We start from the raw sequence: 13597 nt of genomic DNA, 5'->3' as shown, positions 1-13597 counted from the left end.
TATATAAAGAATAAAGACATTAGACAAACAGGACCGACAAGATTCAAACGGGGCTGATTGTGTTTTCTTGTAGGTTTGTTAATGTAAAAAAGAAGAAGAAAAAAGAAGATAAGTGGATAATTCAATTAAATAAAGGCAGAAGAGAATAATAATGGTTAGAATTATTTTTCTGTCGTGAATCATACATCAGGAGCCATTTGTGGAGAGAAAGCGGAATCAGCATTGGAGGTATCACAAGAAGAGGGGCCAATAGGATGTGATGTTTTTTATTGAGAGATAATTTACTACATATTTACTAGATTTGAGCGGCCTGTGGATAGACTGAGCCAGTGGGATATGGATACCTTGGTTCTGTCTTTTCAGTCAGTAATTTGACAATTTTGATAAAAGTTAGTGTCAATAATATGAATGGTTTAGTCATGACCTCCGACCAGAAGTTTAATGTACTGAATAACTGTCCCAGTCTTGTTTTTAAATAAGAACAGAACCTTGAAAACAAAAAATAAATATTAAATAATTAAAATAAATATTTGGAAAACATTTTGCTTTTTCTTTCAGTTTAATTGGAAGAGGCATTCCAACTTAGCAGTATGGGACACATAGCATTTCCTGTGCTGTGTACAATAAGCGTGTACTTTGGAGGTAGGAGACATACTGTCTCTATCCATTCTCATTCATCCATATTACAGATTGATTTAACACAAGTAATAAACCAGCTCAGATCTAAAATGCACCCATCTACCAGAGCTAGTTACTGCTTGGCCTTTTTTACCTCTCCCTTCCCTCATTACATTTAAAGTTATGGTGTATTGCTTTTATTTATATTATATTTACTTTTTTCATTATCTAAATTTACTATAGACTTTTGCCTATTTTGCTTTATAATTTTGACCTTCTTGATATTGTTCCTTATAATTAACCCTTATCAGTAAAGCTAGAGGTAGAAAAAAACCCTATCCTTTCTGGAGGTCAAATGATGATTACATTAAATTATGAAATGTTTCTAGTTAAATCCCTTTTCAAATGAGATACCATTATAATGTACTAGCTTCTCAATCCCTGTAATTGCAAGTTCACATAAAAATTAATTTTATACCCCTTAAACATTCATTGACCATGATGGTTTAATTAACAAGGTCCCTTTTTAGAAATTTGAGACGGAGAGATTTATGTATTAAATTTGTTTACACGCCCAGTGGTTTCATACTATTGAGACTAATTGCATGGTGTCAGAGGGTATCTCTTCGTTGAGTCATGGGACCTTGTCATTTAGCACTTGTCTGCTTTTATGAAGAGCTGTCCCTGAGAGAATAGTCAGCTCTGACCTTTTAGAATCAAGATTTAAATTTGTAGCACTTTAATAAAGAGACAGGAAGCCAACATTGTATTAAAAGATTGTTGCTCAAATGGGCTGTGGGCTTGTACGAGCCATCTGAGGGAATGAGGATGACAGAGCAACAAAAAACACTTCTGGAAATTTAAATAATGGCTGTTTGACATTGATCAAGTGACAGCAGTTGGTGCTTTGCATATTCATTTAATGTATGGGGATCTATTCTGCTTCATTAAGAAACCAGCAGCGAGGGAATCATAAATCTTGATTGTGCAATGTCAGCAAATTGTCTTAGGACAGGGTTTGTTTACAAAGTTGCTAAGGGCAAATCTGACCAGTGATAGCTGGTATTAATTAATGTTGCGTATTGTCTCATTCCAGTAGTTCAACAGCAATTAAATGCACCAACAATGAACATTCTCTGGTGATTAATTAAGGCATAAAATTATTGAGGCTGCGTGTCTGACTGGATGACGCTTAATTTTTTATAGTCAAATTAAACCACAACCCCATGTCTGATGGAAAATTCTGCTCAACCTGCTTGCAATTTTTGTTGTTCTGTTTTGCAACTTGTAGATATAATGAGTTCTTTCATTTCACAGTACCATTATTGCATTAAAAGTAATCACTGTTTTAATTATTTCAAAAGACATTGACCTTTGTATAATGATAAAAACCACAAACAGAGTTTAAAATTGAGGTTGCAGAAAAGCACACAGATGTCTGTATTTTAATATTTTTAATATGTTTTTATGTGTTTTTTTTATAAATTAAATTTCACAAAAAAGTATCGTAAACCAAAGCTGCAACAAGCAGATAAAGCTTTGGAAAGATAAACAAATTTAACCTTCCTTCTGAACATGCCATCAAGGCTTGATTTGCAGCTATCACTTTGGACAGATATGCAAATGAGTGTCATCAGTGAGGTGTTTTATCATCACGTCAACTCATTAAACAGAGCGACAGGTACTGTTTGCTCTACTGTCTTCTTATTAGATAAAAAACGCAGTGTGATGACTACAGATACCAGCTCCTTACTGAGCCGTTCAGTATCAGCGGGGAAATTAGACAAGACAATGCAAAACAACACAGTGTGGTGCAACGCTAAGGGAACTCATTAGAACACTAAAGCATGGGAGGAAGCCACATGATGCTTTGCAACATGTCATCAGGGGTGTTGTGAGTGTTAATACACAATCATAATTTGATAGCTTGTACACAATTACTTCATTAAATTTTGAGAATGTTGCAGGGTAAACTCACAGCCCAAAATGGACATAAATGAGGAAATGCTTTAATGTAATGTGATAAATCAGACCTCATGATTTGCTGCAGCTTAAATTGATGCATTAAGTTGTGTATTTGTGTACTGAAAGATCATTTCGGGGGGTCATGTTGTTTGTGTTTTTCTCCAGTGCTACACGCTTTAATTTATTTAGAGCAAGGGACTGGCTTGAAAACTCTTCAAGAACCATCAGTTTCACTTCAGTTGCATCTTTACACATTGACATACTGTATTAAAGAAAGGCTTGACAAATTGAACTGTCATGAGTGTGACTCAGCTGACACTTGAATCAGACTTTAGAGACAAAGAGCAGCCATGTCTCAGTGTCTACAAATGTCAGACAGAGCAGGCTGAGACCATCAACCACACAAGCATTAATGAAATTGCCCACTGCTTCGGCTGCACATTATACCAGCATCATTAACACAAATATTTGTAAATTAGCTTTGCAGTGAGCTGTACATGAAAGCGCCCCAAACTGTTCTTCATATAATACTCATTAACCTCCAAACACAAAGCTTACAAACTGAAAACAAGGGGAAAATGGAGAAGAAAAGATCGGTGGTTTGCTCTCTTATTTTATAGTGTCCCATGGGTACCTCTGTCTCTTGTGCAGAGGAAACACACCTGTCTGAAGCTCAGAGGAGAAATCTCCTGCTTTTATCTCAATAAACAGACAAGCCAGGCAGCCATTATCAAAAGCCCTTTACTGCTTTTGTTTACCTCTCTATCATGACTCACCTGTCACCAGGGGAATTTAACAGTGGTGGTGATTTATTATCTCTTTTAAATTAAGCTAAATTAAATTCATCCATTGGAAGCATGAAGATTGACAGCAAGTCTATTGCCTGGACTTTGAACAGCGTATTGTGATATTAAAGTTAGGCACAGCAGATATTATAAAACATGATATTGTCTTTAATTACCTGTTTCTATTTTTAATTACTTTTAGTTATTTAAACATACATTGCAGTAATTCAATGCCTTCAACATAATGTGCTTTGTGCCATGCATGCAGTATAAATATCCAGATGTGCTTTTATTTTTTAAAATTTTTACAAGTGAACAACATCATAAAAGATAAGAGGAAGGTTTGCAATAAAAGTATATTCTTGTTGCACATCTAAATGCATGCAGGTACCCGAGAAATTACACTCACAGCTTTGGCCGTTTAACATGTGTAGGCTGATGAAGCATTACCCCCTTATTGTGACAACAGTACTGCTTTGTGATTCATTGTGCCTTACTCTCTAAAAAACAGCTGTCTAACTGCACCACATTATGATCAGCTCCTCACCTCTCTCTTGCATTTAACAATTGCATATCTTCATGGAGTAACTGCTTCTCCACAGCTGCTCTTAGAGGTAAAGCATTAAAAAGTGTCAGTTTGGAAGATATTTGTAGTTATTTATGTAAAAGTAAAAATGTTACTCACTGAATGTATATCAGTATATGGGTAATTACATCAGAAATCATCTACCTGGGAATCTCAATGCAGAATGTATTTTACTGTTCACTCTATATCACTGTGTGTATAAAACAATATGTAACTATTCCCATTAATTTCTACTATTACATCAGATTTATCAGTCATTGAAACCGCTCATAAGAAGAGTTCTTAAAACAACAATGCTCAACTGTAATGTTAACAATTACGTCGTTAGTGTGCTGCAATGACAGGTCACGACCACAGGATGGCACTGTGGCTTTATCTGTGAACTCACCGAGCGGCTCTTGTCTGATCAGCAGTAAAAACTTTGAAGAAGTCTCAGATTCCCCCAAGGAAACCATGAAAGACAAAGTTGTGAAAGCTGGAGCCGAAGCGATTAAAAAAAGTATTACTGTAAAAGAGCTGGTGTTGTGATCTTGTTTCCTGTGATCCATATATATTGAGCAAAGGGAGAGTGATGGTTGAGTGGGGACTGCAGCACCTCAGTGGCCCTGCAGATGAATGAAGATGCAAATGGAGGGAGGGGGAAGTTAAAGCCTTTAGTGACACTAAGCACACCCCAGAGGCTCTAGTGCAGAACGCTCAGCCTCAGCACATCAAGGACACAGCCCCTCTGTCTGAGCGTCCTCTTGGCACGCATCGTATCCCGTCCATCTACATTTCCATCCAAACAAACACTTGACTCCTTATGCTGTGCTGAGCCAATGACAAGAGACAGATGTGCCCTCCTCAGAGAATCCAGTTTGATAAGCTGCTGCTCCACAAACTATTAAATAACCCACCCCCCCACAGGAATAAAAAAAGCCCTATTTTACATGAGAATGGACATGCCTGGAAACCGTAACCTCACGCTTTGGCTTCGCCTTGGCTGTAAATGTCAATTTCATGTCAGATTCTTCGTCTATTCATCCATGACGTCTGTGATTGCTTCATCCTTTTGCAAGAGAATGGCTTGAAATGATCGTTGGACCATTCTGGTGGTACAGTGCCCTGTAAATGAAATGCATCTTAAAGTACTGGCAGACAATCACACGATCAGGCTCTGCTTTATAAAATATGAAATTGTGCACTGTACTGTATATTTCTTAAGTTATGCAGTGTGCCTCAACAGGCTCGAGGTGTTTATAGTTTTCTTTATTCGCTAAGAGCAGCTTCCTAGTGGGACCTTGGCTGCGCTATGGAGTGTCACAACCATGATGCAGGCCCCATGTGGCATGCTGTTTCTGTGAGTCATTCAGGCATACGGTACTTTCCTCTCCACTGCTTACAGAAATACAGGTGAGCCCACAGCAGGTGAACCTGTCATAGTCAGCACCTGCAAGATCCTAACAGCCAGCAGGGGAAAACTGAAGGACAGAGGAAGTTTTGTTGTGAAGAGCTCTGCTGTGCCACCTGGGAAGTTTTGTGATGAAGGTGAAACACAATATTGTCCTAAAGACACATGGTGAGGAAGACAAACGGTCACAAAATATCCTTACTATAATATTATTGGTTTTGCTTTATGTGGAAAATATGTAAAAAAGATGTTCTTCTGAATTCCATGCATTGGTTTATGCATTTGATTATTAAGTCAGTTCTAAATAAAAAAGAGCATTTAGTATAATAATGATGTAGAAGAAGAACAATCCGTATGTGTCAGATTATTTAGGTCATTATTTACGTAATAAGTCAAAACTGCCCTTTTGGCCTTTTAGAGCGTTGCTCATACAGTTCTGCTTGGCACTATAATTTGTTTAAATGTTGATTTATGAACTAATTGTCTGTAATTGCTGCTTAGTGCCCCTGTTAATCCAAGCTGTCTGCCTCCTGAAGCACATTAGGCCAGATTTGTATAATGAAGTAATTAGTTCAATTACAAAGAAGAAAGTAGGGATAGAATAAGAAACTGGGAACAAGAAGCTCGAAAGTACTCCCGCGCCATAAGCGTGTTTTCAGTCTTGCTATCATGAAATGTACTAAGCAGAGTATATGAAAAATAGCCTTGTTGGGAGCAAATGTTTTTTTTAATTAAAGCCTGCACATGTCAACAAAGTTAATTTGAATATTCTAATATGGACATTTTTTTCTGTTTGGTTTGCAATGCCAGTTTCTGGAACAACTTTGCTGCAGCATCTCATATTTCAAGTTATTTCAGCTTGCTAACAATCCTCGCTACTTCACACGTTCAAAAAATATAGCTCTGTGTTTTTCTATTTGGCTTCTGTCACCCGCCAGAAGCTGCCATTACAACCAAAAGTGCTCCATTGTCTGCTAGAATTGTCATTGTTATTAGTCTTTTGGATTGCCTGTGGAGGTATCGGCAGGCTCCGGGGGAAGCAGGCGCCAGGCTGGATAATTAGTTGTTCTTCGATGCCAGACGGGCACATTGCCGTCACTTGGAGGGGAAATGGAAAGTGGCATCACTATCACAGTAACACCGGAACAACCTTTGGTGTGAGGGCTGGGTTCCAGCGCATCTGTCACACCACAAGTCATCTACCCACTGGCATGACAATAATGCTTACCAGTCTAGCAATACAAAGTATGGATAATTACTTTATCTGAAACAGAATTATTCTTGTCATATTTGTCATCATTAGTTGTGGTGTGGTGGAATCGATATAGTTTCTGTATTGGTTCTGCTGATCATTGTGGACAAGAAGATTGAAAAATGTTGGCATTTTAAATCTTCCATAAAAGAGAAAAACAAATAGCAAAAGGACTGTTTTGCCTTTATTAATATATATTCCAGTTGTACATGTATTAAATGTTGGCCATAATTTGATGCCAATTTTCCTTTTATGGCTTCCTAGACCATTTAAACCCCTAAAATACAGATTTTGCAGACTCTGTAGCCCCTGAAGCTGCATCTTCCAGCATTACATCTCCAATCATGAGCTTACTGCTTGGGCTGCTGGTGACCCTCGGGTGACAGTTCTGCTGGTTTTGAAGGGAAATGCGGATGATGAAAAGAAGTATAGAGATGCCAGCGAACAAGGTTCCCCCGAAGCCCAGCAGGATGCCATACAAGATTGGCAGAGCCACATCCAAAGGCCCCTTCTGGTACAGAGGGACAGGACCCCGCTCCACAATCAGATCCAGGTCACGCCATGTCAGATCCCTTACTAACACACACACACAGACACAAACATGACAGACACACTTACCATCTCAATGGACTGTGGGAGCATTTTTGTCAAGTTTTAACTTGAATGAAGCACAGTGGGGAATTGAAAAAAAATGGACAGGTGATAATTATATTTTTGAATTTCTAGGTATCCTGGGAAATACTCCTCATACAGTGAGTGTTGATGTTGAGAAGTAATGAGTTGGAAGCATGCCCATGCCCACGGCCACCAAATCTAATCTGGCATCTCATCTAAACACTTAATAGATTCAGGGTTCAGTGAAACATTATATCATTTGTCATTCAGATAGTCTTCAGAGGGATAACCCAAAAACCCCCTTTTGACATCAATAGCCTAAGATTTTTGGAGCTTAGACGTGGCCACACATGTTAAGACACGGTTCTATACCAAACTAATGTGACTCTTTCAAGCTTCAGGATAAATTACTTTACCTTTTCTTTTTCTGACCCTCTGGGCTGCATGCTGGTGGTCCTTTGTATCTGATTGTATATGTGGGAAGTTTCGAGAGGCGACATATTGGTGATAGTCTTCAACATTGTGTTTCAGACTCAAGACTTTGTCCTGGTTTATGTTCTTCCCCGCCTCTGTAAACACACAAGCACAGGACCACTCTAAAAGTATTTGTGCTAAAAGTGTATGTATTTCCTCCTATAAAACAGTGTACATTTGAATTTAATTGTTGTTTTCTTACCCTGAACATAATTAGCTCTGGCAGGAGAGCAACTGTTGTCCTTCGGTTCAGAAATAAACAAAACAAACCACTCAAGTTTCTACAAGTACAGAACTGCAATCAAGTGTACAATAATTGCTGCATTCTGCATCCACCCCCCACCCTCCCATGTCTTATAACTCATCTCTTCCCATCCTCTCCTTGTCTTTTTTTTTACTCCAAAGCTGCTGATGAAAGGAGCAGATGGTTTGTTCTGTGGCTTGTGTCAGCTCCACTGAGTCCTCTGTCAGATCATTTACACCTCCTTCTATCCAACGCCACACGGCTGTGGAGTTGTGTGTACACTGGACTGCAACACATGCCAAAGACTGGCAGTGTGCAAAATATGCCACTTTTGAAGTTCCAATTAAAATGCATCTCAAAGTAATGAAGCAATTACACATTGTTGTTAAAGTCTTATGGAGGCCTTCTTGACCGAAATAAACCAATTTTTGAAAATACATCAGCATGCGCCCAAATGAGGCTTTGTTCCAATTTTCTTTTGTCAAGGGACATGCTGAGATGTCTGGCCATGAGATTTGCCTCTATCAACAACACTGTACTGTACATAAAAAGTGAGCTATTTTAATTTGAAACCCATTATTAGTAGCATCACATAGAATTATTCTATTTAAGAAGATTATTCAAGGCTACAGGTGTGTGTGTCTCAATTTGTTTCTCACCAATGGCGATATCTGTTCTGCCGATGTGCTGCAAGGCACGAGAAAGCCTGTCGTAGTAGGTCTGCACACCGTACTTCAGCAGCCACTCTGTCAGGGCCGTCCGGCACTGAGCCTCACTATCTAGTAAACACAAAACATATGGCCCTCACACAGACAGGTCTCTGACAGTCGGCTTGCTGCCAGAAACTCCCCAAGCTAAGCTGGACAAGTGAGAAACAGACAGGTCTCAGGGTGGACTTAACTTAATTTCTATTACAGCTTATAGCTTGTGACTATTAAAGGATAGGTCCACATTGTCCCAAGTCTATCGTAATAACATTATTCACATGTCTGTATGTACCTTTGGCATGTGCATATGAAGAGACAGTAGAACAAAGATGACATTTTGAACTAAAAAACTGTAACTTTGAAAATTTGCCACTTCATTTGTCTAGTATAGACAAATAATAGCTTTAGCTGAACAGTAGTATGCATTTAGGTACAGAAGGAGGACTGTGGATTTTGTCACCCCCATCACGTACAACAACTTACTTTCCATCTATTCAGGGCCAGTATCAACAGGAGGAATTATAATAGTGACCAGTAACTCTTTCAATGTATATATGGACATATACTGTAAGAATTTTTTTAATATAGACTTGATCTCTTTGGTCTAAAGTGCCAAAGATCTCAGGTGAGATGTATTATAGGTGATGATGGGTGCTAACCTGTAGCAGAAGAGGTGTCTCTCTTGGCTCTTGGCTTGAGGTCTAGTTGATTTTTTTCTGGTGAGAGGCGCTCAAGGTGATGGAATATGTTCTCCTCTGGGTTAGAGAGGGCGAACAGAAGGTCCTCGCACTCTTTAGGCGTCAGCATCTCCACTAAACGCTCCAGCTGATTGACACTGATGTCTTCTGCCACTAAACAGCCATAACACACACTTTAATCACAAGAAGTGATGTACAAACTCCAGGAAGAACACCAATTTAGCCAGTAGGCAAAAGGACCATCGCTTGTACTCAACAATCACATGAAGGCATGACCATGCAGTGCTGTGTAAATTCCAGTTAATGAAGCTTAATGCTGACACCAAACATTTCTGCAGCATGCTTGCGCAATCAGTTAGCAAGTGCTGCTTGTGGGGTGTGAAACTGTCATATTACCCTCCTCAGCTGCAGAAAATAGAAACTGAATAATCAACATTTCACAACAGAGAATAGCAATCAGCAAATTCAGTCTCGCTGTGAGTTTTTTCAGTTGAATTATTTTAACATGCAGGTTGCTAACTGCACCTGCAGTAGGAATATTTGCTCTCACCTGTGTCCTCTCCGAGTGTTGAACTCAAAAGTATAAAGATGAAGAAGGGACAGAATTTCCAGACTTTCATGTCAGCTAAAGTAGTACAGACTGGATACAAGCGACTAACAATATATGTTTATTTTCAAATGATCTAGAATTTATTTAAATTGTTAAAAAGTGCAACTGTATGAGTAGCATTCTTTGTCTTTTATGAAAGAGCCAATCACCATGCAAAAGATATTCATGTCACTGAGCAGCAGAAAATGCTGGAAGATTTACTGTAGGCCTGTAACAGTTATTTTCTCACTGATTAATCAACCATTTTTTGGATTAGTAAAGCAATGGTTTAGTCTATAAAATGTCTAAAAACTAAAACAAAATTCTATTACAAGTTTCAAAATGTTTATTTAGTCTATATATTCAATACACAATTGTATGAGACATCAACACATCCTCACACTGCAGAACTAGAGCAGGCTAATGTTTGGAATTTATACTTGATAAATTAATTAAACAATACATCGATTACAGAAATTGCCATGATTAATCTTCGGACAGCTGACATCACATTACAAAGTTTTAATGATGTAATGATGTGAATATTCTGAGATATTTATGAAATAGTATGTAAATATCAGGTGATATGTATTTCAAAGAATTACTATAACAATATGTGTGACAGTTGTTTTAGGTAATACAGATAACAGAGCTCATGGTGTGACATACACATCGGTTGCAGGTTAACCACACCATACAAGATATATGAGGCATCTTCTTAGCTTGCACAGTGTCTCTACTCCTTAACTGTTGTGTTATGTTGTCTGAGAGACTTGCATTACTTGCAGCTATGCACTTAAAACCCTGACATTGTTAAGTAACTAAAACACATTTAGAGGCCTTTCGGGGAAAATCCATTCCATGCCACTGAGACTTGGAGGGTGCATTTATATTCATATGAATGTACCCACATGCATAACCATGGGCCAAAAATATGTTGTTTTGCTCTGTGGTATTGTTATTATTTCACATTTTAAAACGTCTCCAGAGAGAGTTTGATTGTCAGGAACCAAAAACAAAACAGACCCCAGCAGTGAAGGGGCAAGCTCACAATGATCTGTTTTATTTAAAATTCTATTGAACTTAAAAGCTTTTTCCAGACCAGGTCTGGTTGAAAACCCCTGCAGTTAGCTTTACAAAAACTACAAAGTCTAGCCTACATATGGAATCTGTATCACTGGCATTACAAAGAGGGTCATGCATGTATTGTGGAGTAGAAAATGAAATTGTAATATTGAGTTATGCAAAAGTAAAACTATTATGTTTGTCTTGGCTTTTGATGTGCACCACTGGAGAGATGTTTGCTGAATGTAGTTGAGATGCATCTCTCAAGTAGGGAGAAACATGTTTAATGACATTATTGTGTGTGCTACAGTGAAGGCATGTTTTAAATTGTTAATAAGCTTCATTTGCCAAACAGTAAAGGTTGTTTGTGTGGGCTGAGTCTCAAATTCTCCATGTTGCCTAATGAAAAAAAATCATGCTCTGGGGCTGAGAAACACAGAAAGTTGGGTGTGGGTGGTATAATGGCTCTGTAATGATTTGAGATGTTGCACTTGTAGAAAAAAACAGAAACACTGGGCACAAGGTCAGGCAATTTATTCATATTAGTGAGTTGCTCAGTACAGTATCTTATTGAAAATACATGCATAATATATTTTGTTCTATTATGTCACAAGGACAATACATACAATATACTACATTCCATATACCACATAAAGCATGAAAAGAACATAGACAACAAAGATCATATAGTTTCCAACATTCATAATGCAGTCAAAATTCAACAAAATTAGTTACTTCTTTGACTTTTTTCTGGTATAGTAACTGTTAGCTTGTGAAGCCGCATCCCCATGTCTCTTATACTTCACACCACTGAAATCTGGTTAAATACAGATACAGACTCCGGTGGAATGAAGGATAGAACACATGGAATATTCTTGCAGAAAGTGTCTTGATTATAAGACAAATATACATTACATGGCCGTGTTAACTTACAGTCTGAGGTTATGATTCATCACAGTTTTCCCAAAGTAATGCAAAGTGTGTTTATTGCAGGAACACTGAGTGCTTTATTTTCCCTGTGAAGCTTCAGGATGGAGGCTGACCCTACCTGGTGCAGAGGAGGCAATTGGAACTCTATGATTCATGAGAAAGCCTATAAGGTTGGGGGGCTGGCAATGAGTGCAGAAGGAACTGGATGTTGGCCTCTCCCTTTTCTTCAGTTTAAGTTTGAGCCTGAGCCCGAGCGAGACCAGGCCTGCCCTACTCTGTGGCTCCAGGGTTTCAGACTGCTGTTGAAATCCTGGGCACTGGCACGTTATCACAGGCCTGAGCTGAATGGCTGTTTAGTCATCAATGATGCAACCCCACCACAGCCCTCCTCGAGTCCACCACTGCCACCAGACACCACGGCCAGCCTCGCTATCTGTCTGCCTCAGAGTCACGCTCCTAGGGAAACACACCACCAAGTGAACATATCGCTCACTCCCCACACCTGAAGCTTTCTGATAGTCATACTGTCCCCTCTTTCATGCACTCAAGACTTGCACACTTTTTCACACAACTGCTACCCTCCTACCCCCAAAAACTTCTGTGGGTCCTGCTTAATCTTGATACAAATGCTGCTTGCAAGTATCTGATTTATCCAGGTGATTTTATCATCTTAATAAATTCGCCACAAGTATTTTTGTAACAGAATATTGGTTATAGTTGTAGCTCAAGACAAATCTACTGTCTAGACTTTTAGCTTTCTCTGTGCATAGATGAATGGCTTACCTTGCTTAAAATGCATTACTCACCTTATTTGCCCTTTTAGTTCCCCAGTGACTCTGTGAATTCAATGCAAATCAAACTACAAAAATGCTCAAAGCAGTCTTCACAAGGAACTGAAGGCACAACTGGTCTTCTCTCTGACTTTTTTCTCTACCTGATGCAGGTATTGGTGTTTTAGAGGACTGTGCCGACCTATAAGACACAAGCACCTGAGTAGGACCACCCATTTATTCAGCCATAAGAAGCTGCCACACCCTGCCATGTGGCTTGGGTTTATTGTCAAGAATTAAGGAAAAGTGATAATAAATACAGAACCTGGAATCAAAGATTTAAAAAAAGTTTTACTAAAATAATTTTTATCATTTTTATAAATTAACATTACAGACACAACATCTTATCCAATTCAAAGGCTTTGAAAGAAGATTTCAATGTAGGTATAAACTTACAAATTAAATAAAGCTGCTTCATCTAAAATTCCCCACTGTAATTTTTGTCTCACTTTCTGGGGGAAAACCACATTCTTTATTAGGTCAGAGCATCTCTGTAGCAAATCAGAAGCTCTTCAAACTCATTTTCATAAAAATATTTGAATGATTATTTGCAACTGTGACCAGAAAAAAACTTCGCCTTTGCAGTTACAGTAGTTAAATAGCTGAGTAGTCTACCTCCTGAGTATTGTGCAGCACTAAAAATCACTATAATGGAGATTGTAATACATTATTACAATGCAGTTAACTGAATGGCCATCTGTACAACAGGTAGTAGCTAGAGATAAAACCCAGGCACATACATAAATACATTTTATTAACAAAAACTATAGCTCTGTTCTCTAGCTGCAAGTATCCTTTCACCCTTAAATGAAAAATGGGGCGACACCCGACATCCCTCACTGTGAAAGG

General features: G+C 38.5%; 1 protein-coding gene and 1 long non-coding RNA gene across 2 annotated transcripts; both read right to left on the bottom strand.

Annotated features, from left to right (window-relative positions):
• Positions 1-6769: 6769 nt before the first annotated feature.
• On the bottom strand, positions 6770-9983 carry LOC119906074 (transmembrane and death domain protein 1-like). Its single transcript, XM_038723587.1, has 5 exons — positions 9885-9983; positions 9296-9487; positions 8589-8708; positions 7628-7780; positions 6770-7172 (listed from the first exon to the last, which is right to left on the bottom strand). Exons 1-5 carry the CDS (start codon positions 9952-9954, stop codon positions 6874-6876), a joined length of 834 nt encoding a protein of 277 aa, XP_038579515.1. The 5' UTR covers positions 9955-9983; the 3' UTR covers positions 6770-6873.
• A 1522-nt stretch (positions 9984-11505) lies between these two features.
• On the bottom strand, positions 11506-12853 carry LOC119906106. Its single transcript, XR_005444929.1, has 2 exons — positions 12725-12853; positions 11506-12374 (listed from the first exon to the last, which is right to left on the bottom strand). It is a non-coding gene; the product is annotated as an uncharacterized LOC119906106 (long non-coding RNA).
• Between the last annotated feature and the right edge of the window lie 744 nt (positions 12854-13597).

This window comes from Micropterus salmoides, unplaced genomic scaffold (genome assembly GCF_014851395.1).
Source record: "Micropterus salmoides isolate LMB-PRFRI ecotype aquatic unplaced genomic scaffold, ASM1485139v1 Ms_hic_scaffold_16, whole genome shotgun sequence".
NCBI classification, from domain to species: Eukaryota; Metazoa; Chordata; class Actinopteri; order Centrarchiformes; family Centrarchidae; genus Micropterus; species Micropterus salmoides.
Note: the sequence above shows the minus strand (reverse complement) of the source record. Positions and strands in the feature narration are given on the sequence as shown.

Excerpts from the sequence above, each read along its gene's own strand:
- LOC119906074 (XM_038723587.1), bottom strand. The coding sequence starts at position 9,954 with ATGAAAGTCTGGAAATTCTGTCCCTTCTTCATCTTTATACTTTTGAGT. Across the intron at positions 9,488-9,884 it reads AACACTCGGAGAGGACACAG|TGGCAGAAGACATCAGTGTC; the intron begins GTGAGAGCAAAT and ends ATGGCTGTTTAG. Across the intron at positions 7,173-7,627 it reads GAGGGTCAGAAAAAGAAAAG|TAAGGGATCTGACATGGCGT; the intron begins GTAAAGTAATTT and ends TGTGTGTGTTAG.